This window comes from Perognathus longimembris, chromosome 6 (genome assembly GCF_023159225.1).
Source record: "Perognathus longimembris pacificus isolate PPM17 chromosome 6, ASM2315922v1, whole genome shotgun sequence".
NCBI lineage: Eukaryota > Metazoa > Chordata > Mammalia > Rodentia > Heteromyidae > Perognathus > Perognathus longimembris.
In genome coordinates this window covers 17351013-17377758 of record NC_063166.1, presented here as the reverse complement: position 1 = coordinate 17377758, position 26746 = coordinate 17351013, and the positions used below count along the sequence as shown (strand labels likewise).

Here is a 26746-nt window from a genome sequence, read left to right as displayed (position 1 = left end):
CTGGCAACTTCTCCAAGATCAATTTCTGAGAAAAAAAATGTACTTATCATTCAATCCCTATATGTTATTTATTTTCAAAAAGCTCATGGAAACATAGGCCATAATCATCATGAGGACTAAAACCATATACAGTGGGTAGACTTAATCAGATATTCAGTAATATTGGGGTCTGTTTATCAGGCAATGGGAATAGTAGTGTTCCAACACACATTTCTCATTCACTTTTATCTTATGATCAATGCTTATGTGTCATTTATGCATATCATATTACAATTTAATCCTGAAACATATGCCAAAAGAATTGAGCAAGGCTGCAGACAAATTCTTCAAAGTGCACTTTTGCTTTTAATGGCTTTATGGGCATTATTTATGTGTTACTTAAAATTTATCCTTTTCCATGTGTGTGTCCAATGGATGTTTTGGATACCCTTATTTCCCTAATATTCTAAATTCAAGGTACCCCAACCTATGGAGTAGTTGGCCAGAGCAAGAGAGAAGCAACAGCCCCGCCCCCAACCCTTGGGAGCAGAAAGGAATAGAATTATCCTAAGGAATTATTTTAAAACTTTGGTACATTAGACTAAAACAAATCGACTATTGCATAGATTGATGTCCTAGGAGTCTAAAATTTTACCCTAAATGGGCAATTATTTGTTTGGCATTAAACTAAACCAGTTTGATGAACTCAAATGCCCTCGGCTCAATAGGCAGGACTCTCGGAGGAGCCTGTGTTACTTCCTTCACTTAAGTGAAGATTTGTAATTAAAATCTTAGTGCCAGTGGCATGAATCTTGACTATATAAGAAGCTAACAACTTGGAGAATCACATTCGATAGGTCAAAAAACTCCAGAGTTAAAGATCAGTTTATAATTTACGAAGAAAATAGAAAGTTTTGTTTCTCTGAGTTGAAATTTGCAGAGCAGGGCGGGAAATATTGCTAGTTTTTGGCACAAACTTTTATCCTTTCCTCATTATTTGAGATGTGCATGAAGCCCGAGACTTCGGGGATCATTATCTATAAAAAATCTCGCAATTCTATGTAGAGAATTTTGACATTTTTGGCCTTTTTTGAGGTGTAACAAACACAACTCGGGATCGGAGAGGACACTCTGTGTCTGCCAGCGAGGCGGGCTGGACAGCGCACCAATCACGGAGCAGCTCCGCCCTATATAAACGGGAGGGCGCAGCGCCACTGCCCGAGTCCTGGCCAGTGCCTCTGCTTCCGGCTCGAGTTGCTTGCTTTCTATAAGCTCGTGTCAACATGTCCGAGACTGCGCCCGCCGCCCCGACTGCTCCGGCCCCCGCTGAGAAGACGCCAGTGAAGAAGAAGGCACGCAAGACCGCAGGTGCTGCGAAGCGCAAGGCGTCCGGGCCCCCCGTGTCCGAGCTCATCACCAAGGCAGTTGCTGCTTCTAAGGAGCGCAGCGGAGTGTCTTTGGCCGCGCTTAAAAAGGCATTGGCAGCCGCCGGCTACGATGTGGAGAAGAACAACAGCCGCATCAAGCTCGGTCTGAAGAGCCTGGTGAGCAAAGGCACCCTGGTGCAGACCAAAGGCACCGGTGCTTCGGGCTCTTTCAAACTCAACAAGAAGGCGGCCTCCGGGGAAGCCAAGCCTAGGGCGAAAAAGGCAGGTGCGGCTAAGGCCAAGAAAACTACAGGCGCTGCAAAGAAGCCCAAGAAGGCTACGGGGACTGCCACCCCCAAGAAAAGCGCCAAGAAGACCCCAAAGAAGGCAAAGAAGCCAGCCGCAGCTGCAGCAGCGAAAAAAGCAAAGAGCCCGAAAAAGGCGAAAGCGGCCAAGCCGAAGAAGGCGCCCAAGAGCCCAGCCAAGGCAAAGGCTGTGAAGCCTAAGGCGGCAAAACCAAAAGCCGCTAAGCCCAAGGCAGCCAAGCCAAAGAAGGCAGCAGCCAAGAAGAAATAAAGTTCCTTTGGCCAACTGCTTTGCACAACACAACCCAAAGGCTCTTTTCAGAGCCACCCACCGATCTCAGTAAAAGAGCTGCTGCACGTTCAAGTGGGCGTCGCTAGGAGCTGGGGGCGGGCTTTCGCGCGCAGCTGAGGAGCCTGACTTGGCCACTTTGCTTGCTCGCAGGGAAATGTGCAATGGTAGTTAATAAACCCGAGTACTGTAGCTCATACTTTAGGTCAAAAGTTTGCGTGCGCGCAAACTGGTGCAAAGTGTGTAACGTAGCCGAATAAATTAAACTATTCTGAGACTGAGTTGAAAATTTTGAATTTTGTCAGATGCATAACAGCCAAGCATACTGTTGAAGTAAGGATACCGTTTAAAAGGGTCGATAGGGATTAACTATCCGTTTCGGTGCCATTTCCTTGTAGCTGGACACAACTTCACAGCAATTCATCCTAGAACTTCAAATTATAAGTGATGACACTTGTTTTCCTTACTGCTTTCAGTGGCCTCGTTTAGGCTCTCCGATTGGGTGAATGCTGCAGCGAAAAGAGCCAATGAAAGGGTAGGCAAAGTCGTTTACATTCTCATTTGTGACGACACAGTAAAGTGATCCAATCGAAGAGGAAACTTTACTAACTTCATTTGAATACCGGCCCTATAAATGACTGTGGCTTAACCAAGAAGGGGGACAGCCCTTCCATTTGTGTTACATTGCCAGTGGTTGTTCCTTGCTTTTTGTGCCATAATGCCAGAGCCAGCGAAGTCCGCTCCCGCGCCCAAGAAGGGCTCGAAGAAGGCGGTGACCAAGGCGCAGAAGAAGGACGGCAAGAAGCGCAAGCGCAGCCGCAAGGAGAGCTACTCGGTGTACGTGTACAAGGTGCTGAAGCAGGTCCACCCGGACACCGGCATCTCGTCCAAGGCCATGGGCATCATGAACTCGTTCGTGAACGACATCTTCGAGCGCATCGCGGGCGAGGCGTCTCGCCTGGCGCACTACAACAAGCGCTCGACCATCACGTCGCGGGAGATCCAGACGGCCGTGCGCCTGCTGCTGCCCGGGGAGCTGGCCAAGCACGCCGTGTCCGAGGGCACCAAGGCCGTCACCAAGTACACCAGCTCCAAGTGAACCTGCCAAGTAAGCTTCAACTCATTTATCACAAAGGCTCTTTTAAGAGCCCTTCATGACTCTATAAATGAGTTGTAACTCTGCCATTCCCAAATTGTTTCCATAGTGAAGTAAAAGCTTCACTGCCATATTTTTGCATAGTTCTGGCTGACCCGGAACTCGATCTTGCCAGCCTTCCATATGAGGGATTGAGGAGCATGCGCCACTGCGCCCTTTGTAATACGCAGCCGGTTTTAATCCTGTGAGTGCTGTGTAGAAAACAATGTACAGAGAGTAACCTTCCAGACACAGCACACATTACAGGCACGTACTAGTTCTGTAAAGTGGGTATTTATACGTACTAATAAGCTCGATGTAAACGTTCTCTTGTCTTTAAATTGACTAAGCACTAGTCCACGAGGTGATGACTTAGTGTTCTCACTTCCGCATTGTCTACCTTTTCCTTTTTTCTTTAGCTATGTAGATTTGTGGGGTAGAAATAGGCTGAAGACCATGTGAGTTTTCGTTGAAACAATGAGTGCTTGCTTTTCAGTTGAGCTAATTTCAGTGTGGTTTTGAAAGGAAGGTAGGGAAGGGGTGGGTCTAAATAGGGTGCAACCTAGGAAAAGAGATTGGAGACAAGGAAGCTGAGTATGTAAGAATCCCACAATAAAATCATGAGATGGATGAAGGTGGATGGGGGTGGGGGGGGCGTGGAGTGCTGTCTGAAATGTGAAATGCAGAGTTCCAGTGGAGAGTTATTTCCCAGAAATAAGAGTAGAAATAATTTAAATGTAATGAAATGAAAAATACTAGAACATAGAAGAAACTATGTAAATATTGTAAATACATAAAGTATATAGATATATAAAATATTAGAAAATATAATCAAAATCTAAGACTAAGAGAAGTGGAAAGTAAAGGTAGAAGAAAGTAGAATTTGATCATGAAGAATTATGAGTTTTGAACTGCACCCAAATTCCTTGATAAATTGTACTTTGACTTTTCATAGCATGTTTGCTTAGAATTGACTTTAGTCAAGAAATGGTCATGGAAAGTCTTTATGCACTACAGTTAATACTTGGGATAGAAAGAGAGACAAGGTAGTCCTTTACCTCCTGATGCTTTCAGACACAGAGCAGAGCTTTCATTAATGGTCTGGTCACTAGTCCTAAAATGCTTGTCTTAGTTTGGAATTCTGTAAGCCATTGAATGGGCTTGGGTTCTTATAGGAACTGCCAACCTCATTAAAGAAAAATATTCATCTTGTTTTTGAATAACAAAGTACTATTTTTACATATTTTGCAACTAAGAAACAGTCCCTAAGATTCCCTTAAATTTAACATCAAATGGAGTTTGCAAATCCAAGTCTCCTAAAATATCCTCAGACTGGAAAAACACTCAGAACTATGTGATGCACAAAATTACACTTTCACACAAGGACATACATGAAAATCAGCCAAGTAAGGAAACAAAAGCAGAACTCATCAATATTTCAGATACATCTCTGTCAAAGAACAATATGCACCCAGAGTATTCACAATCAGGAAAACTCACCCTGGATCACATACAAAGGAATGGCTCCCTACATGACTGGTCTTTAGTCTCCTGTCTGTCCAGAGGTATTACAAATATGGCATAGCCCCAAAGCTCCCACTATCCAGCTTGTTGTTTGATGAACTAGAGTAACCCTGGCCCTCAGGCTTACCCCCCCCCCAAAAAAAAAGTATGTCAGGAACTCCAACATAGAGATGACCTACTAGCCAAGGACAACCACTCTTTAGGCAAGTGTAATCCTTTACTATACCTATAGTGTTAAGGACATTTTCTTCAATTTTTACTTGCATATCATTAAACAAGACTGAATACCAAAAGACTGAGTGCCACAACTATTTGTTTTTTGTTTTTTGCCAGTCCTGCAGCTTGAACTCAGGGCCTGAGCACTGTGTCTGGCTTCTTTTTGCTCAAGGCTAGCACTCTACCACTTGAGCCACAGAGCCACTTACAGTTTTTTCTATATATATTCCTCTCCACTGAGGAATCAAACCCAGTGCTTCATGTATATGAGGCAAGCACTTTACCGCTAGGCCATATTCCCAGCCCAGCTATTTGGTTTTTATTATTCTCTCCCACTGTCGTAAATATTTAGATCAACTGTGCTGCTCTTAGAAATTGTAAGGGGATTTCTCATTGGAGAATTGTTTTGGGGATGGGGGTATTTTATTCAAACAAACAGTCACAAGAATATCTCTTTAATTTACCTTCACTAAAACCTGGCTGAAAGAAAAGAAGATTCGAGATAGACCACAAAATCAACTCTGAAGGAAGTTTAATGTTTTTGAAATTCATTGGTACCATTTGACTTCCAGTGCTAAATAGAGAAACGGCAGGAGGGGCAGGGGAATGAAGCTTTTCTGTATATGAGCAGCAGCAATTACTTGAGTGGTTTTTCCTGCCTCATAAGCCATAAATTTTGCTACACTGACAGGCACCAAGAATATTATAGAGATATTTTTTAGAAATCTATTTAAAAAGTTGACAATGTCAAGCTGTTTCATGAATATAATAGCTTATAAATCTCACAGCCAAATTATGACTACATTTTAGAAAAAAATAAATGAGAAGGATGATAGAAATTAAGTACTCACAGAAGAAATGGAAAAAGCAAACCAACAATAGCTAGTAAGGAAGCAGCTTACAGATGAAAAGAGAAGCCTTTAACAGAATGTGGGAGAGAAAAACCCAGAGAAGGAGAAAAAAATGGATAGGCAGACCTAGTCGCATATTTGGTGTCTGGAATGGAATAATAGCTGTCATACAATACATAAAACTCTTCCCACATTTCTTAAGATTTTCCTTGGTGGCTGACTAAAATGTCACCACACTTGGGAGGGTTTCTCTGACCATCAGATTTGTAAAATGCACCCTCTTTTCTCCCATTGTTAATATTCTTGACTTATTCATTCTTCATTATAATTGGTACTAACAAATTTATTTATTTATTAATTGTTTACTGTTTGCCTCCAATTCTTACTCTGAAGACTATAACATATATGTAACCTAATAGCATAAGTAACTTATGCTACATAAGTTACATAGGTAACCTAAAAGCAGATTATTTAAGGATATTTTACAAAGGAATTGGGATAGTCCTTGTGAATCTCTATAAACAGTAATTGTCATTTAGTTCCCATTTAGCAACTGGTAGCAATTATATTTTCATTTTCACAGAGTTTAGTGAATAGCCAACATATAAATTTCTTCAAGCCAAAACGAAAGGTAGAGAATATGCATTCTTAAACTGTATGAGTCCTACCCAAGAAGAGCTGAAATATTTGAAACTGAAATCATGTTATTCAGAGATATCTCAACTAAGCATACCTTGAGCTATTACTGTTGAAGCTTAATGATGATTAACAATTGGGGAAGGGCTGGGAATATGGCCTAGTGGCAAGAGTGCTTGCCTGCTATACATGAAGCTCTTGGTTTGATTCCCCAGCACCACATATATAGGCCAGAAGTGGTGCTGTGGCTCAAGTGGCAGAGTGCTTGAGCAAAAAGAAGTCAGGGACAGTGTTCAGGCCATGAGTCCAAGGCCCAGGACTGACAAAAAACAAAAACAAACAAACAAACAAAAACAATTGGAGAAAAGATTCCTAATAGAGACCATTAATCAAGCATAAATAAAAAAGATTCCTCTTTTTAATTCTTATGGTAAAATGGCACCTAACAAGTACATCCTTTTTATTTCTTTATTCAGGGGAGATATGCTGAAAAGAAGTGAATGTAGAAAATAATTGAAGATAAGCATCTGTCCATAAAAGTTACAAAGTATTAGACGTGTGATCTGTTTGAAAATGAGAACCATCCCACCTACTACATACCCCACCCCAACCCAATCCATCAAATTTACTAAACACTGATTCAACAAAAGGAGATATTTAAGGAGTGGAGGAATTTCAACAGAATTTTTTCATTTAATTTGTATTTGATTTCTTCAAATGGAATTTATTGCTATTAAAAGCCTTGTTACTAAGACTTCATCATTTACCACAGACTACCTTTGCTAGAAGTCTGAATAGAGGATGGTAGAAAGCCTCTAAGTGATACATTATAAATATAATTAATTATAATTAAAATTTATGGAGAATTAAAAGTGTACATTCACTCTTGATTTAAATTTTTGTTTTCTGATCCTTACTTTTCCAGGATGTCTATCTATTCATCCATTTAATTATCTGCCTACTGTCAATCTTTACATTTTATTATATCAAGATCTGAGAGGAGGGGCTGTGAATGTGGCTTAGCAGTAGAGTATGTGCCAAGCATGCATTAAGACCTAGGTTCAATTCTTCAGTACCACATACACAGAAAAAGCCAGAAGTGTCTCAAGTGGTGGAGTGCTATCTTTGAGCAAAAGAAGCTCAGGGATAGTACCCAGGCCCTGAGATCAAGCCCAGGACTGGCGAAAAAAAAAAAAAAAAAATCAGTGGAATGATCCTCAAGCCACTATTTGAGATGTCACCCACACCCCTATCCAATGAATGTAAAGGAAACACAAATGTCAAACTTGTGTGAGCATCAAAATCACCTGAAACATTAAAAAAGAATTGCTACTCACCAACACAATAGTTTCTGATACATTGGGATCCATTTCTGGAGTAGAGGCTGGTAGCTTATATTTCAAATTATCCAAGTGGTAGAGATGCAATTAGTACTGACACCACATTTGAATAACTTTGTTTTGAAAGACATACCATTCTATTCCAGGAAGAACAAACAAGAATGACAACAAACATCCCTGACTCACCATAAACTCTCACCTAGGGCCCTCTCCATCTTAAAGCCATTTCTCCATATTCTGGCACCTGAGAAGGTTAGGCTTATAACACATTAAGCCACTCCAGCTACCTCACAGAGCAGACTATAGCTTTGTTGTTATTGGTTTTTGTTGTTGTTGTTTTTGCCCATCCTGGGGCTTGAGCTCAGTCCCTGGGCACTGGCCCTGAGCTTCCTTTGCTCAAGACCAGCACTCTACCAGACTCTCGTTTTATGTCAGTGTTTGGTCAGCAGTCAGTCTTTGACCAGGATATCAACTTGTGAACTGGGTCTGTGACTTTGGGCAGCCAATGTTTTAACTTTGACTTTGTATGCATCCATTCTGAACACAAGTGTGGTCACTTACACATAAGAAGAAGCTTCAAGACCCAGAGCTCACATTCCACCATATTTCCAATGGATGAAGACATTCCTTTTAACTCTAAGGTCACCTTGCTGTTTGTAAGGCATATCTTGTAAGAATGTATTCTATGTGTGTGTATAATTATTTTCCAACTGAATAACTATGTTTTAAAATTTGATCTTCAGGGTAACATTATGCACAGTAGTACCCAAGGTCCACAACACTTCAAGAACTCACAAAAATCTTTTCTTTTTTTTTTTCTAAAAATAAGAAAACAAAACTGAAATTCTACACTGAAGAAAATGTTCTAATATATGTATGAAAGTTGATTTGATTTTAATTATTTATTATTTTCCTTTGTTTTCCTCTTTATTTTTTCTCCATGTGTCAAAGGAAACTCTAGTCTTGTGGCATTTATTTTGTCTTTTATTTATACACTCAAAGTTACTAATGGTTACTAAGTTACTAATGCTCCTGGCACATACTAGTTGCCCAATAAAATAATTGTTCAATAAATAAATAAATGATCAACCTCTGTAAAACTACACTTCCTATCTGAAGAGTGTATAGAAGGAAAACTCTTTGAACACGCTGGATCTTAGCCTTCAGCCACTAGGGGGTGCAACGAAACTGCAGCACTTTAATTCCAGGACATCCCTTGAAAACCTCAGACTCTAAATCTTTGGGACAAATTTTCTCTACACTCTTCTGCAGTCTTGCAAAAATAAACAAATCTTATTCCTAGAATCCTTTGCTACATTTTCTTTCAACTCACACTTTCTCAAATAGTTTTGGCTTTATATTCAGTGTCTTAGTACTGTTTAAAAGCCTAGAACTTTCTCCCCAAGAGTTAGGTAGCCTAATTTCCAAAGCCCGGAATTTCTTGGTATTTGCACCAGGCTGTATTTATTACCTTGTCTCAGCTCTTAGGGTTTTATTGTTTAGGTACATTTTATCTAAAAAATATGTTTGTCTTTTAAGTTGGGCAAGTATGTGGTAGTGCATTCTTTTACTACTTAAATGTTTTGCTTCAGAAGAACTTTCTAGAATATCTAGTTTTTCTCATTGAAGATAAATGTCACAACAATGTCCTGCTCTGTCTCTACTAATATATTGTTTTAAATAATTTTTTCTAATATTAATAATGACTGTACTTGCATGGTCTTGGTAAACATTTCCCAGGCATCTTTTCCTGCATATTTATTTCTATTATCTTTTAAAATCTATGCATGATTTATTCTCAAAGTAACATATTTGTTGATACATAAGTAATAATATACTTCAGTAACTCTAGTCAGACATAACAGAAACAATAAAGCTACTGTTAACATTCATTTGCTTTGTTAAAAAAGTAGATCATACACCGAACAGAAATTGCATATAACCAAGCATGATCTCAGAAAGGCAAAAGAAAATCATAAAAGCATCCCTCCATAAGATCACAATCATATAGCAAAATATCTTAGAATAAATTGCACTTAAATTTATGCCATCTTTAATTGATATGCTCTGTGCACATGAAAAAAAATATTTTAGATGTGGATAGAATTATACTAGGAATAAGTCTATCAGACAAATTTATTAAATAGAATAATTTTGAGATAACTTCATGGTTATTCTTTACCTTGCCATCAAATGATCTGGGACTCAAATGACCCAAAAGCTTTATGTGGACAGGAAATATTCATAGTATGTAACATTTTTTATATAGTGTAAGAGAAAGCTTAAGCTGAGTCTGTAAATGAACAGAAAGTCCCCCATCCTTCTCTCTGTACCCTTTAATCTGAACTATTCTTGGCTGCCCTCCCTATGCAATTATTTATGTGTTCAGATCATTTTGTGTGGAAATCAAACTGTCCCTCAAACATATAATGTCATCTTCTCATGGATTTGAGACAGAAACTTGGCAGCCCAAAACTCAGGAGACTACATTGTTCATGAAGTGCTAACTTCCCTGGAATTCCAGCTGGAACAATGAGTGAACTAGTGGTCATCAAGATCTCACTTTTCAGTTGAGACTGTTATTAACTAGGCATAACTTTCTCCTCTCCTCCCCCCAAGTTTCCCTATTTAACCTGAAGCCAATGTCTACACCTCAGGAGCTGGCTGACATCAGTCATCTCCATTCTCTGCTCTTCACAATGTCTTTTTATTGGGTATATGGTGGTGAGTGGTTGAACCTAATTTGGGACTCCTGGAATTTAGGGCTGGGGTCTAAAATTCAATTTCAGTACATTTCAATAAATCTAGATTACATTAAAATAGGAGCAATTGTATTTAATATTTTATTCATTTAATAACTAGCAGACCCAGTAAGATCTAAATGAAATGTAATTGATTGCAACTGACAAGGCTGATCATGATCTGAGTCTTCTTGTAACCGGATAGGAAGGTTTGTCAAGTGTTCCCTTTAAATGTAAGGACTCAGGGCTGGGAATATAGCTTAGCAGTAGAGTGCTTGCCTAGCATGCATGATGCCCTGGGTTTGATTCCTCAGTGCCACATAAACAGAAAAGGCCAGAATTGGCACTGTGGCTCAAGTGGTAGAGTGCTAGCCTTGAGCAAAAAGAAGCCAGGGACAGTGGCATATTATGGGCCTCTACTCAGAAGAGGCTGGCTTTATGGTAAAACATATTTTTAGGTACAATCCAATCATCACCTTTTCATTCCACTCCTGGAATTTGTACCTAAAAATTAAACCAGAATAAGACAAAATATCAGGAGAAAAGATATACATTTCTTTGAATTTTATATGTGCAAAGAAGTTATTACAGAAAATGATCCAAGAAATGGAATTGAGTTTATACATGTGCTGAATTGGGCACAGAGAGGCTACAGTATTTAATCAAACTAGAAAAATAAAGGTTTGCTAAATTCACATGAACAAAGATTTTGGGTCTCTCCTTCCAACTGTGGGGATTCCAATGCCAGGTTCAGCTACTGACTCCAATATACTATCTGTTATTAGCATATCCACCCCTATTGTGGCTTGACAACCTGCATCCTATGTCATCTGCCCTTTCCCCAAAATCAGGTGGCCAAGCCAGGCCACAATCACCCATTCCCACCTAAACTGTACTCTCTCTAGCCCTGAGCTCTGTCAGCAAAATGCTACTGTGTGTCAGGAGGTTCTGCCCTGGCCACACATTAATTCTAGGGTCCAGCTGCAAGACTTCCCACTTTCCATCTCCCTGTCCTGCCTTTTGCTTCCTTGGCACTATATAACCACTTCCCCTGCATTGGGAGAGGCTACTAATATCTATCCAAAGAGAGCCTGTCAACTTCCTAACAATAAACTTTGCTGTACAAGACTTGGTGTCCAAGTGGTTTTCTGGGCTGGTGCTTTCATCAATGAAGTCCATACTAAAAGTATTAATGTGATTTCCAAATGAGGGAAGAGGGATACTAAGTATCTCACCCCATATTTGGAATACTGAAATTAGCTTTTGGGTTAGAGAACTGTTTGCCGCAAGAATTATTAAATTGTCCCAGTGAAGGGAGACCTGGTTGATTATTGTCTCAGTTTGGGTTCTATGAAAGATTAAGAAGTTGTTCATCATTGTCACTTAAAAAAGGAATCTGGATCCCATGAGATGATGGTTGCTGTTCTGGAAGGCAGCCTCATCATTTATAGGTAGTTATCCTCAATGGAGGAAGGTGATTCTGGCTTTCAGTGGAGGTGGTTGCTTTGGGGTAGTTTTCCTTTCCTGTCACATGTCCCTTAGTCCAGAATACACAGTGGCTGCAGAAGAGAATAGGTCAGAGCAAAGGAGACAGATGTGAAATGGAAACAGAGATGTTCAATTTTTATCCTGTCTGTAGTTAACATTTGGACATTTACAGGCCCAAGTAGAGTCAGTTTTTAGCAAAGTAGATTCTACCTATTATACATAATCTAGCCAATACAAATGTTAATAGTTCTGCTATACAGAGGGCATCTCATATGATCATTTTGCATAATGTTTTACTTGTTTTTAGTTTCTCTAGCTCTCTTTAGCGCAACATAACCCTCAGGATAAAACCTCATAGGATATTCACTCTTCACTCTTGTGAAGGCACTATGTAAAATACACTATGAGGGGGGCCTTTAAGATGAGAGCTAAAAAAGGCATTTGAGATCAACTGGTCATATAAAAGCAAAAATGTTTCTAGAGAAAATTATGGAGAAGGTGAAAAGGAAGAAATAATGTTTGAGAAAATGTGACCTTTATTTCTGTATATTACAGATCAACCAAATTCAGGTATAGACTGCATTGGCCAGGGAATAAAGAAAAGTACATGTCAGCTTTTTGTGACTTAGTCATTAGTGAAATGTTTATGGTGACTTCATTGACCATTGCCCTTGTTGTATATGATATGTCTGTTAATTGTCAGGGAGCTCTTTTCATTTTAGTTTTTTGGGACTAAAAGTTTTACTTTATAAATTATTTGTTTGTATTGTAATATTTGGCCTAAATTTGGTTGCTCAAGTTTTATACTGGGGGGAGCCTGTGTGGTTTCACTGGTATTTCTTGAAATGTGTTTTTTAGAAAACATGGACTAGCTCATGTACATGTATAACTTACTTCCTATCAAAGATGCAGCAGCTGCCTGATTTTCTTTACATACCCTGTTGGCTTTTCCTAATTTGTAAGATCTTCATTTAAATGTCAAATTTGACCAGACTTTCTGGTTAAAAGGTTGTTTTGTTAACAAAAACAAATCTGTCTGTTGTGCAATGAGTTTCTGACAAAAAAAAAATCATTGAGAGCATTTATTATTATACAAATTATGTTAATCATATCCCCAACATTGCTACCAAGGCTATGAAGAACAGAGTGCTAAATGTGTTGTTTCAAAAGCATTTCTCCTCACCAATGCAGTGAGAAAAACAAATGTAGGATTTGTGAAACAAAAGACTCCAATGTTAATCTGCCAAGTGTAGAAAACATCTAGTCCTCTGGGGACTTAAACCTATCATTGCGAGGGCTGGCTGGACGGATTGTTTAGAAAAAGGAAGTGAAGTTATAGACACTGGAAAGGAAAGAAATGAGTACCTAACCTATTTCAACAATAAAAAACCAGAATAATAAAGCTTTAAGAATTTTTTTCTGATCTTTTCAGTAGTCATACTAAATATTTCGGATCCTAGTCCTGTGACTAAACAAGCTGTAATTCGCTATCTCCGTAAGAAATATCAGCCATATTGTCTAGGAAATGCTTTCCTGCCTCGTTTCTTTTGTAGAAATGTTATTTTGCTATTTCTCTGCGGTTTCGGTGCACTCTCGTTTCATGCTTCACAAATTCAGCAGTAAACAGTCTGGATTCCTGTGGATAAATGCAGCTGCTCTTTTCTGTCTGGAATCTACATTCAAATGTTAAACTACGGTTTTCCAAGTATTCAACTCGGTTCTCTGTAACAATTATACTCCTCAGATTTCATTTGTGTTCAGAGGCTTCAACCCAGGCCAGGGAGAGGTAGCACTTAGGCACAGCCCCACTTCTGCTTTTGACTAGTTAATAGAAAATAAGGCGTCCTGATTTTCGAGTCCCGGCGAGCTTGGGGGCGGGAAGAGGTTTACTGATGTTAAAAAAGAAGCTTGATTGGTGAAAACCTGCCCCACTCAAAGGAACCAATCACAGATGGAAAAAAAGAATTCCTCATTTGCATAAGGCTGTCTATAAGAGAACAATATCCGCGCGAGGAGTACTCACTCTGTGTTGAAGAGACATCCAGGATGCCAGAGCCAGCGAAGTCCGCTCCCGCGCCCAAGAAGGGCTCCAAGAAAGCCGTGACCAAGGCGCAGAAGAAGGATGGCAAGAAGCGCAAGCGAAGCCGCAAGGAGAGCTACTCGGTGTACGTGTACAAGGTGCTGAAGCAGGTCCACCCGGACACCGGTATCTCGTCCAAGGCCATGGGCATCATGAACTCGTTCGTGAACGACATCTTCGAGCGCATCGCGGGCGAGGCGTCTCGCCTGGCGCACTACAACAAGCGCTCGACCATCACGTCGCGGGAGATCCAGACGGCCGTGCGCCTGCTGCTGCCCGGGGAGCTGGCCAAGCACGCCGTGTCCGAGGGCACCAAGGCCGTCACCAAGTACACCAGCTCCAAGTAAACAACAGTCTTTAATCTCCAAAACCAAAAGGCTCTTTTCAGAGCCACTCACTATTTTCACTGTCTGGGCTGTACATCTTACTTGTACCGTATAGGGACCGTATAGTGGTTTTTAGGAAGGAGTTGGTGTGTTGGGTGTGTTTTGGAGAGACGTGTGGGCACCACCATACCCCACACCAGATGAGTGGTGAACGCGGCGCTGTTTGGCATAGGAGGCTTGAGTACTAGTGGCAACATTTGGTGACGTCAGGTCGCCATTTTGTGTGTGAACAACCACTGTCGAGTTTGTGACACTGGGAAACAACGGGCTACAAATAGGTGTTTCTGCACACAAACCTGCTAGTTATACGCCTTAGCCTTTATATTTTTTATTCCTCCCCTTGATTTTCTACCTGTCCGCTGCCTTATGTGATTTTTTTTTTTTAGGGAATTTTATAGGTGTACACGTCGATTTTTTGAGTTTGAGGAAAGTGCCTCTGTAATAGTGCCCCATCCTCTTGTGGCAAGACACTTATTCTTTTCCCTTAATAACAGGAATCCCTGGTGGCTGGGGTCTTCTCTAAACGACCAACCTAAAGGTTACTCTTTATACTTTATCCGACAAGGTTGTATGGAAATTAGTTTCGCGCTTAGCCACCCGTTTCTAAACTACTATAGTTATGAAATATAGGGAGTACCTGAATTTCCTCTCAAGTCTTATCCTGTATGCAGTTCTTTTACTGCTCTTAGCAATTGTGGAACAATCAAGCTAAGGAAGAAGTCTGGCAAATACTGAGAAAGAATGTACAAGTACATTTTAGGTTGATGAAAGGCTGGAATGTTTTCTGGTGGAGACTTGAGTGCACTGCACATCTGAGATTCACTCTCAGCCTCTGAGTAGTCACATTCACATGCTGGACATAGGTTTGGAAGTCTAAAGTTTGTAATCTTACTTGCCAATAACTAATCCTGGGAAAGTAAGCATTCTGGTTTCTCTTAACTCATTTCTCAAGCCACTTCCTTTCAAGTGAACCTTTCTCAAGGGTTTCTTGGGAGTAAGAAAGGTCCCTCACTCATAATTGAAAATACCAAATCTACCCGAGAATCACTGTCACTGCTATCCTCTTGAGAGAGAAACATTCCTAGCCAGCCTTCCAAATATATGTGATGTCCATTTGTCTGCTTGATTGTCTCACATGGTCTGTATACCCTCTCCTTAGTATCCAAGTGTTTAGGATTACAGGCTGTAATATTACCCATGCCAAATTATGCAGAAGCTTGCTTAAAGGACACAATCCCAGTTTTCTGTAAATTGCATTCTAGGCTAGGCCTAATTCTGGTCAAAAAGATTTTTTGAATTATGACATTAAATAATATGTTTAAATAATATGACATTAATTAATACATCAAAGCTTAAATTGATTTTACAGACAAGGAAAAGTTGCAGAAAGCTCCTAAACAGGGACTGACCATGACCAGCTAAATTGTGGCAGGAGACAATAGATTGAAGGAAGTGTTACTAACAAGAGACAAGTAAAAAGAAATATTAACAATATTAGGGCAGTGGATGCAAGAAACAAATCAGAGAGCAGCTACATTTTCCTTCCGGTATTATATCAAATATTTTATTTCTGTATTTGTTGTATTTGTAATGAGATACCGCACAGATCAAAACTGAAGTCAGGTCTTGAGAAGAGACAATAAATTAAGACAAAACTCAGCAAGATAAATAAATAGACTAGAGTTCTAAGTGCTAGGATATAAAAACCAAGAGTTATAGTAGTTTTTAGCTGCTACTTTAGGGAAAACTAGAAATCTAAGAAATAAAAGTTCCAAGGCAAAGTAACTATTTGTTGATTCAAAATAGATAAACAAAAAGGAGTTTTGCCAAAGAAATGGACCCTTGTGTTCTGGACCTAGTGATCAAAGGTAAATCCTGATAAGTGGGGGTTAAATAGGTGCCTGAACATTTGGGGACATTATATGTCCAAAGAAAATATTCAAGTATTTTTTCACTGCATGTTAATTGGAATTTTCAGTGTTTTTTAAACAGCAGAGTATAGGGTGAAAAGCCAGGTGCTTTCATCCTACTCAGGAGGCTGAGATGTGAAGACCACGAATTTAAACCAGCCATGGCAAGGAAAGTGCGGGAGACTTCTCAAACTAAGCACCAAAAAAAAAAAAAAAAAAAAAAAAAAAAAAAAAACCAGAATTGGAGCTATAGCTCAACAGGTAGGAGCACTTGCCTTGAGCAAAGAAGGTAGGAGACAGCTCCCAAAACCCGAAACTGTCTCAAAAGAAAAACTTTATGGTGAAATGATTGAGTTAGATGTCAGTGAAAACAAATTGTTGACAACTGTAGTTCTATGGGCAAAGAAACAAAGTGCCTTTATGACGAATAGAAAAAAATTAAACTACAGGTCTAGAGGAAAGATTTACAAGCTGCCAAGACAGCAGTCACACAAGAACCATACCTAATGCTAGCGTGCCTGGGATCGAGTATGCTAAAATGTTAAGTCACAGGATATAGCGACAGCTCTCTTAAAGTGAAAAGATGGGCGGCCCTGAAAAGGGCCTTTTTGATTTGGAATTAAGCTCAAACTACAGCTTCAGCCGCCGAAGCCGTAGAGGGTGCGGCCCTGGCGCTTGAGCGCGTAAACCACATCCATGGCAGTGACGGTCTTGCGCTTGGCGTGCTCGGTGTAGGTCACAGCATCGCGGATTACATTCTCAAGAAACACCTTGAGAACTCCTCGGGTCTCTTCGTAAATGAGACCAGAAATGCGCTTAACTCCGCCGCGGCGGGCAAGGCGGCGGATAGCTGGCTTAGTAATGCCCTGGATATTGTCGCGGAGGACCTTTCGGTGGCGCTTAGCACCGCCTTTCCCCAAGCCTTTCCCACCTTTGCCACGTCCAGACATGTTGGAAGCGAGCTGAAGAACGGAACAGCAGTACCTTCATGGTGACTGCCTCAGAGTTTTTATACTAACATGGCGGACCTGTTTGAGAACTACAAGGCTAGGGGTGGAACCGCCAGTCAGTCCCCGCCCACCGCCCCGCCCACAGCCTGTTCCCTTCTAAACTTCTAGCTCCTGCTAAAATACTGTGTGGAGCCAGGCAATAGCCTAGCTTGGAATACTAATTTAGTATGTACTTCTGCATTGACTGTGGGTTCAGAATGCTTGTTAATTGTCTCTCAACAAAGAAATAAGGCACTAGTCCCTCAGATTTCCCACAATATGCTCTTACATCTAAGATGCTTTAAAGCAGTTGTAATGCATACCTTTACTGTTTAAAATCCTAAGGCCTGTAACTTATTTAAGTATGTCCACCCAATCATGCTTGTACCTCAGAGGCTCACTGAGGGACTTAAGGGCCTACGAAGTTTACAGAATTAATCAGGTGGGGAAAAAAAACTGAGGATTATAAGTTTTATATATCATTACGTTGCAAATCCATGAAGATCGAAATCAGTGAATTGAAAGTTTTGGCATGGCTCTGCCCATAATCAAGTTTATTATTGCATCATTACCACATTCTATTTCCCAGGCCATTATTGAGCCATTCTGGTGAGTACCAGGTACTGGAAATATAACCTTGACCTTGGGCAGGTTATATTGTTTCCTTGTAAATACTTATTAAAACCTAATTCTGGGACAGAGAGAGAGAGAGAGAGAGAGAGAGTCCACTGAAAACACTGGCAATATTTAAATTGTGCATATACAACCAGTAAACATGATTGTGACATAGAAATGGTTGCCTTGAGCTTCCTCCTGTGGAAACCAAGTGAAAGGTGTAGGAGAACCCCCTTTTTTTAGTCCCTAGAAACAGCAGGCTTAGACAAAGTAATGAGCCTGGGGAGGGGCAAACCTAAACCAAATAACCTGGGCCCAAAACAGATTAACATACAGCTGCTTGACCTTAACAAAAGAATGAGGGAGACCACTCAATTTAGGGGAAATTCCAAGAAGAGAAAGATTTAACGCCAATTAAGACCACTCACACCTAGAAGCAAGAATGGTATTACTTTGATTGCTTTGTTTACCGGAGTTCGCTGGAATTGTAATCACTCACAATTCTGCTTCTGTGTGTCTGGTTAGCAACTAGGCTTTGCCTAACTTTCCTTGCCTAACTTGCCAGACAACCTGCATTCCTTACATGGCATCTGCTTGTGGTACATGTGATTTTTGCCTTTAAAAACCCAGCCCTAGTGAAGCCCATTGCAGTTTTTCACCATTCCAGGGATGGCTAACAGATGCTGTGCACAGCTAAATAAAAGACTCCTAAATAAAAGACTTCACTGAGTGCTGGTGACTTTTTTGCTGAGGGTTCAAGGCGCACCTGGGTTGTCCATTATACAACATTAATATACCAATAAAAAATTATTAAGAATTCACCAAGTTTAGATTTTTTTAGAAATTTTATAAGTCATGAATCATATTGAGAGACAACCCTGTTCTAATTGGACAATATTTACTGTGCCTTACCATTCACTGCGAAGATACTGATGGTAACATTCATTCAACGGTGAAAGCACTTACATCACATAGGAACTGACATAAACTTCCTGTTTAGATTACATAGCATTTTATATGATCAACCAGTTGAAGTTGATTTTCAACCTCTCACTTCATGCCATTGTCATCCATTTTCAGGTGTTCATGTTTGTACTCAATATAAGAGCCACCCTAGGAGGTCTCCAAGCAGATGCCACCTACTTGGTTAAGTCTCTACCCAGTTACCTGGTTAACTGTATACCTGGAGGTAGTTACTCCCCCCTTCCCTGAGATCACATCCTAATTCACCTGGCCACAGCTCCCTGCCCCTGCCCTAGATAAGGCAGGGCCTGGCAGGGGTCAACACTTCTCTGTGGCCTTACATCTTCTTGGCCACATAATACCAGCAGTTCGGGAATAAACTTTTCTCTCCTCCCTGAATGCCGTGTGGCATTCTCCTTTATTGACTACCTACTTTAATATACCTTACACTCAGATATTTACTTATGATATGATGACAGAGGTTACTGAGCAAAAAATGGAAATTTTGGTGCTAGAAATTAACTTCATTGTTTTGTAAAGGTACACTTGATGTTACTAGTCAGATAATTTCATAACCTGAGCCTGACTAATTACATCAAAATCCTCATTTAAACTTAATTTTATGAATATAACTTTAAGGGGCATCAAGACTACTGACAGAAACTTCAAACCTGAAGTTTATATTGTATGCACATACTCTCCACCAAAGTGAAATGTTCTCATGTGAAAAGTTCAAAATGCATAAGTGACCTTTAAAAAATCCAACATGCCTGATGTATTAAGACCAATTGGCAGATGAAATTCTAAGTACGGGTTTGTAGTCAAATGATGACCAGAATCATTACAAATTACAATGCAAAAAGAACAACTATGACAAATGAGTTACTATAACATTAAGGCATTCTATGATCTTTGCTTCCTTTGACATTTAAAAATGCTAAACTGACTAGCCATTTAATAACTTTAAATGAAAGGCTAGTTTGAGGGTTGAGGATTAATGTGTCTCGCCTCAGGTTGAGAAGATAGTTTTAAAAGTCCCAAGTAAATGGAAGCTCTATTAGCTAATGAGTGGGTGGCTCTTAAAAGGGCCTTTGGTTAGATGACATCTAAGGCATTACAACTGTCCTTGGTCTTGGGGTAACTCCATTTTCATGGGCAGCAAAACAGCCTGTATGTTTGGCAACAAGACGCCAGGCACAATGGTGAAGGCACAACAGATTATTGAGCTCCCCGTCATTGCGGATGGCCGGTGGCGGGTGGCTCGGGCTGCTGAGGATCTTCTTGGCTCAGGCCACGTTGCCAGCGAGCTCTAGAATCTCAGCGGTTCGGTACTCTAATACAGAGGTCACGTACACTGGAGCACCAGCTCCAATGCGCTCTTGAGTAGTTGCCTTTGCGGTGAGACCATGGACACAGCCCACGGGGAACTGGAGACCATCTCTAAATGAGCGTTTCCTAGCGTTGGCACGAGCCTTGCCACCCTGTTTTCCACGTACAGTTTGAAATTTTAATGAAAAAATCCCCAAAGAAAATATAAAAATAGTTCCAAAATGAACGTAAAACAAAAACACTTGCTCATAGGATTGTAAATTAGAACCACTGATTGGCTAAAAGCAATCGTGTGAGATTGGCCAATCACAGGTAGGCACCTTATTTACATATACGGAAGGGACTATGTGAATTTACCCAATAAAATGTTACAATTGTATATCCTTTATTTGCATACAAGCCATATAAATAGTAGACATGCTTCAGGCAGGTTACTTCTCCTCCCTGAGATCTTCCACTTACTGCTCATTATGCCTGAGCCAGCGAAGTCCGCTCCAGCGCCCAAGAAGGGCTCGAAGAAGGCGGTGACCAAGGCGCAGAAGAAGGACGGCAAGAAGCGCAAGCGCAGCCGCAAGGAGAGCTACTCGGTGTACGTGTACAAGGTGCTGAAGCAGGTCCACCCGGACACCGGCATCTCGTCCAAGGCCATGGGCATCATGAACTCGTTCGTGAACGACATCTTCGAGCGCATCGCGGGCGAGGCGTCTCGCCTGGCGCACTACAACAAGCGCTCGACCATCACGTCGCGGGAGATCCAGACAGCCGTGCGCCTGCTGCTGCCCGGGGAGCTGGCCAAGCACGCCGTGTCCGAGGGCACCAAGGCTGTCACCAAGTACACCAGCTCCAAGTGAACAACGGTCTTAATCTCCAAAACCAAAAGGCTCTTTTCAGAGCCATTTACTTACTTCTAAAGTGCTGCAAGAGCTTGTGTAATTTCTATTCTGTGGGGAACCTTCACGAAAGAGAAAATTGGCCCCCTTTGTAGTCTACCTGTTTATGCGAGGTAGGCACAGAAAAATCTAGCAACATTTAGCCTATTGTGGGTTACAGGCTTACTTATTCTTATTCACTAGCAGACAAACCATGTGATTTAAGACTGACGGTTAGCTGTACAGGAAACTGGGTAAACTAGGGCAAGTACGGAATATCACTTACTTAAAATCAGGGTACAAGTAATTTGAGGTGAAAAGCCCAACAACTTAAGGAAACTGAGGCCTGCTGAAGGCACCTCAGAAATACGGTATTCAGGAACTTAGACATCCAATCTATGCTTCAAAGAGACAACAGGATACATTCCTTCCTATGGAATGGGTTTGTCATTCCAAGAATTAACGTGTCTGACACGCCTTCCTGAGAAAAATGCTTTCTCCAAAGATAAGCCACCTCCAAGAATAAGGAATGTTTTGTGGCAGGATGAATTATTACTTCGAATCTCACAAAATAACACCAGGTGTAACAAACACAAGGCAGATCCCCTACCTTTACCCTATAAATACCCCAACAGCCCAAGCAGTACTGTGTGTATGTGTGTGTATCTGTGTCCCATTCTGTCTCCCCTATGAGTGCACCCACACACTTAGTCTGCTTTTCGTCTGTCTGCTTGCCTAATTGTTTACTTAATAAAGTTCTGCCATGTTTTATAACCACCACTTGTCCAGGAACTCTTATTCTGTCATCAAAGTCAAGGATTCTGTTAAGAGTTCCTACATTTAAAGGGAAACATCACTAAACCTCACCTTCATCCTGTGGTTGGGAACTCTGAAATGATACTCAGTGGGTTCCAGTTCTTTCCAACTTTCAGAACTTACACACATCTCAGATTCTAAAAACATTTTGCCTAATGGGGGTACACAGAACAATCTTATTCTACTAAATACACCTGTGTGGATTAGGAAAAGGGGAGTCAAGCTAGGTTTTTTAACACAATACATAAATATTGCAAGAGGATCCTGGACCATCTTGGGGTGTAACATGTAAAACAGCACTGAGCCTTTAAATTCGGGGAATTTTTGTCCTGCTAGCCACTTTTCCTATGGAAAATATAAATGGGGATGGGGGGAGAGCAGGCCTAAAATATTAGTTCTAACAGGCAACAATAAGACAAGGATAATTCAGATAGAAAAAACCAATTTAGCAGCTGAGGCAAACCCTGGGGAAACTAGAATTGTTCGTGGTTACAGTGAAGTGGTTTTAGAGAAAAATAGGATTGGAAGTAACTCACATTTGAAGGATTAAGTAAACCTCTCCCCATCTGTGGGTAAATTACACTACAAGCAACGAAACAGCATTCACATACACAGTGCTCAGGATCTGACACAAATACAGTAGTCTTTGAGGCAATTGTAAACTGCAGAACACACATCTTCTAACTGAAAGAGGCAGCTAAACCTGTCTACTTGTCCTAGGTACTCAAGTGAAAAACGGAGATCCCTTCCAACCCTTCTAGAAAATGGCTTCAATTACCACTTCACCATTCACGGAGAACCACAGTATTACAACACCTTCAATTGCGAATGTAGGTGGCTCTGAAAAGAGCCTTTTGGTTTTGGAGATTAGACATCTGTTCACTTAGAGCTGGTGTACTTGGTGACAGCCTTGGTGCCCTCGGACACGGCGTGCTTGGCCAGCTCCCCGGGCAGCAGCAGGCGCACGGCCGTCTGGATCTCCCGCGACGTGATGGTCGAGCGCTTGTTGTAGTGCGCCAGGCGAGACGCCTCGCCCGCGATGCGCTCGAAGATGTCGTTCACGAACGAGTTCATGATGCCCATGGCCTTGGACGAGATGCCGGTGTCCGGGTGGACCTGCTTCAGCACCTTGTACACGTACACCGAGTAGCTCTCCTTGCGGCTGCGCTTGCGCTTCTTGCCGTCCTTCTTCTGCGCCTTGGTCACAGCCTTCTTCGAGCCCTTCTTGGGCGCTGGAGCGGACTTCGCTGGCTCTGGCATGGCGAGGACACAAGAAAACGTACAGAGAAAACTAAGAAACAGAACTGTGATGACTGTGTTTATTTATAATGGATCTATGCAAATAAGGATTGAATAAAAGCCATTTCTGATTTGAAAGACACTCGGTGATGTAAATATGCAAATTTGGTACCAGCAGATCAAGTTCTTATTGGTTTATTTGCAAAACATGGCAGTAACCAATCTACGCTCAGCTTTTCCAAGTCCACCTACCAGTATAAGTACCTTCTTGCTGAGAGTTCTAAACAGTACTGTTCTCGTCTGCTTGGCTTAACACTTAACTTGCTGCAATGTCTGGGCGAGGCAAGCAAGGCGGGAAGGCTCGAGCAAAAGCTAAGACGCGGTCTTCTCGTGCGGGTCTCCAATTCCCTGTGGGCCGAGTTCATCGTCTTCTTCGCAAGGGGAATTACTCGGAGCGTGTCGGCGCCGGCGCCCCGGTGTACCTGGCCGCCGTCCTGGAGTACCTGACCGCCGAGATCCTGGAGCTGGCGGGAAACGCTGCACGGGACAACAAGAAAACCCGCATCATCCCGCGGCACTTGCAGCTGGCCATCCGCAACGACGAGGAGCTTAACAAGCTCCTTGGTCGCGTTACCATCGCGCAGGGTGGCGTCCTCCCCAATATTCAAGCTGTTCTGCTGCCAAAGAAGACCGAGAGTCACCACAAAGCCAAGGGCAAGTGAAAGGCTTTACCAGCCCTATAGAAACTCCTGCGTAAACATCAAAGGCTCTTCTCAGAGCCACCTACTTCTTCACTCAAGAGCTGAAATACTTCCTTATGCTGAGAGGCATTTAACAGGCTGCGAAGCGAGTGCTGGAGAAAGGTTCTTGTTAATTTACTCAGCCACAAATTGATTAATCATAAAGATGGCTCCCATACCACATTTAGGAGCTGTCAGATGTAGTGTGCTTCCTGAAACCAAGCAGATTGCCAAAAACTTGTAGTGCAATTCAGGCAGGGTGCCTCATTTCTATATTTTGAGTTTCATAGGACAGCAAAAATGCTTGCTATTTGTGCACGCAGATGGCTGCTAAGGTCCCTCAAAAGGACTGCTTCATCAGCCTGAAAGAACACTATTCACTATCATCCACCTAACCCATTGTATCTTTACCAAGATCTGCCTGACAACCCAAGTCGCTCTCTAGGAAAGGACATAATGTATTTATATTCATTGGAACCAAAATTTCACTGGATTAGTCACCGAAGCGTAATTCATAACAATTATGAAAGGGTAAAATATAAAATTATAAACCAAGTCTCACATGATGAATATATTCCTAATGTATAATTCCTCCCTGAAGGTATTTAGTCAGGCAAACAGATTCAAATGAACTTGGGACATTGTCCAAAATATATATGGTATGTGATAGTTGGGAACATAATGGAACAAATTTAGATTTAAAGAATAGTTATTTTCCTAGGGCACAAATTGCAAAATGTAGGCCAGATACAAGGCAACAATAACCAACTCGGATTAAAAATCTATCAAAATATTACAAAGTAAAATCTAAACAGACATGTGGCTCTCATGTACAATTAAATAGAAGCATATTCCTTTTAGACTACGATCTAACAAAACAAAGAAAAAGCCATCATCCCTTTATCTTTACTAGATTTGGTATCTTCAAAGAGTACACCAAGAAAATGAATTAATTTTCTGCTGACATTTTGCACTGTCCTGTCATGTACATGCTTACTTACCAGGGGCAATGCCATTATGAAAATATTGCTCAATCTAAAAATTAAAAAAAAAACTATTCAGAAACCTATTTGTCCTCAATCAAAATTATTTCTGTTACATGTAATACATGAATATACATAGACAGCTTTATTTATAGCACCGGGGTTTGAAGTATAGCACTCTTCTACTTAAGTTAATATCTTGTTTACAAAAGTGATGAGATAATGATCCTGAAAATATAACAAGAACTGATATAAAAAAGCTTAATACACCAATACATTAATTATGATTTTGGATACTCTCAAACAGCATGTAAGACATAAAAATGTATTTTTAATTATATTTTGTATGCTTTTGGTTTTATTGCTACCATATTTAATCAGAGAAGGAACAAAATGGAATGAGCAATGAAGGCCATTCAAAAAAGAAAGTCCCTGAACCTTTCCTAAATTCTAATTTTTATTACCATTCTAAAAGGTGATGTACAGAGGGGTTACAGTTATGTCAAGTAGAGGGTACATTTCTGACGTTAAAATTTCTTTAGTCAAATTACCAAATAACTATTAGGTTCACATGTTTAACTTAATTAAAACAAAATCACCAAATCATTAAAAAGTAATAATTACTTGAATGAATATTTGTTCCATTAAATGGAAATGATTTGCAACACATGAAAGCCGAAAGTATGAATTAAGTTACTGTAATGAACAATATATAGTGAGATGAGGAAAGTGAATTTACCTTTTTGAGGTCTCTAATCTTTTTACATAGAAAACAGTAGCCACTCCCATTTTTCTTATTTCAAGTCTAATACTTCTTGTTATACTGAGATTCCTCAATACAAAAAAATGTTGAATCATGCTGGCAAGATAAATCATCAGTGTCACTTTTTACTCACTGTACAGATTAAGCAAATATTAGACAATTTAACTTTTTGTTCTTTATTCTTTATTCTTTAACTTTTTATTCTTTCTTAATTGATAAATTAGTTTGATAAATACAATTAATAAAAAAGAATCATTTTCCTTGAATTGTGAGCCTTCCAGATAATTCATTTCAAGGTTTGTTCTTTTAATTAACTATTTGTATACTGAAAGGATATGTCCTGGCCATCCCAGGGGACCATGCGAAGATAATCACAGACAGGAGGTTCATAAGGAGGTTTATTAGTGGGGCCATAGTTCCCACGGGAGAGGGTAGCTTCTGCACCTTATCCAGGTGGCAGCTTCTCTCTTTGGGTAAAGGGGAAGTAGGTAGGTAGTGAGTAGGAGTGGTTCATTAGGTATGGGTGGATCTGGGGGCTAATGGGAGGAGCTGAGGACCTGAGGCTGGGGAAATGCTAACATATACTTCCACAACTTTATTTTTTTCAAGCCCTGCTTCAGAACCTGTGGGTTGTCCCTGAGCTTTTGTGGTCAAGGCTAACACTCTATCAGCTAGGCTACAACTCTACTTCTCCGTTGTTATTTTTATTGTTGTTTTTGTGGAGTATTTTTTCATACTTAATTGGAGATAAAAATCTCACAGGCTTTCTGGTCTACTGTACCTTTGAACCATGACCCTCAGGTCTTAGTCACTTCAGTAGTTAGGATTGCAGGCATAAGCCACCAGTGCCCAGCTTCATATTACTTTAAACAACAGAACATGATGTATTGTACATACATCTAGGCTTAAAGTTTGGGGGAACAATAAATGCTTTAATCGCTTTCTAAAGAAAGCGATAGAAGACATGAAATACCAAAATACATAAGAACTATGTACCAAGAAAAAAGAACTCAATTTGCACAATTTATCTCAAGAAAATTCATAATAAGCAAAAAGTTGGCTTGGATTTTCAAACGGAATCCAATTACTGACATGGTTTCCATATTTTCTTCCTGGATAAATATGTATTTAATGAGCCTAGTATGCTTTTTAAGGGCTTCATTCTCACGTGAGTCCACGTATTTAATCCCAAA

The 26746-nt window shown here is 40.6% G+C and overlaps 7 protein-coding genes across 7 annotated transcripts in view; 5 read left to right on the top strand and 2 right to left on the bottom strand.

The window, feature by feature from the left end:
- The first annotated feature begins 1209 nt into the window (after positions 1 to 1209).
- H1-4 (H1.4 linker histone, cluster member) lies at positions 1210 to 2137 on the top strand. Its single transcript, XM_048348281.1, has one exon. The coding sequence runs from the start codon at positions 1263 to 1265 to the stop codon at positions 1920 to 1922; it is 660 nt and encodes a 219-aa protein (XP_048204238.1). The 5' UTR covers positions 1210 to 1262; the 3' UTR covers positions 1923 to 2137.
- Positions 2138 to 2424: 287 nt separating this feature from the next.
- Positions 2425 to 3345, top strand: LOC125352907 (histone H2B type 1-C/E/F/G/I). The gene has a single exon (XM_048348302.1). It carries the CDS (start codon positions 2659 to 2661, stop codon positions 3037 to 3039), a length of 381 nt encoding a protein of 126 aa, XP_048204259.1. The 5' UTR covers positions 2425 to 2658; the 3' UTR covers positions 3040 to 3345.
- A 10554-nt stretch (positions 3346 to 13899) lies between these two features.
- On the top strand, positions 13900 to 14320 carry LOC125352913 (histone H2B type 1-C/E/F/G/I). The gene has a single exon (XM_048348307.1). The coding sequence runs from the start codon at positions 13918 to 13920 to the stop codon at positions 14296 to 14298; it is 381 nt and encodes a 126-aa protein (XP_048204264.1). The 5' UTR covers positions 13900 to 13917; the 3' UTR covers positions 14299 to 14320.
- Positions 14321 to 16853: 2533 nt separating this feature from the next.
- Positions 16854 to 26746, bottom strand: part of LOC125353646 — a 41968-nt gene continuing 32075 nt past the window's right edge. Inside the window, exon 7 of the mRNA XM_048349315.1 lies at positions 16854 to 17209. Within this exon, the coding sequence (XP_048205272.1) occupies positions 16886 to 17209 (324 nt within the window). The 3' untranslated portion in view covers positions 16854 to 16885. The remainder of the gene's footprint in view (positions 17210 to 26746) is intronic.
- Positions 20591 to 21039, top strand: LOC125352915 (histone H2B type 1-C/E/F/G/I). Its single transcript, XM_048348310.1, has one exon. It carries the CDS (start codon positions 20614 to 20616, stop codon positions 20992 to 20994), a length of 381 nt encoding a protein of 126 aa, XP_048204267.1. The 5' UTR covers positions 20591 to 20613; the 3' UTR covers positions 20995 to 21039.
- Positions 22662 to 23089, bottom strand: LOC125352914 (histone H2B type 1-C/E/F/G/I). The gene has a single exon (XM_048348308.1). It carries the CDS (start codon positions 23086 to 23088, stop codon positions 22708 to 22710), a length of 381 nt encoding a protein of 126 aa, XP_048204265.1. The 5' UTR covers position 23089; the 3' UTR covers positions 22662 to 22707.
- On the top strand, positions 23369 to 23823 carry LOC125352901 (histone H2A type 1-B). The gene has a single exon (XM_048348295.1). The coding sequence runs from the start codon at positions 23397 to 23399 to the stop codon at positions 23787 to 23789; it is 393 nt and encodes a 130-aa protein (XP_048204252.1). The 5' UTR covers positions 23369 to 23396; the 3' UTR covers positions 23790 to 23823.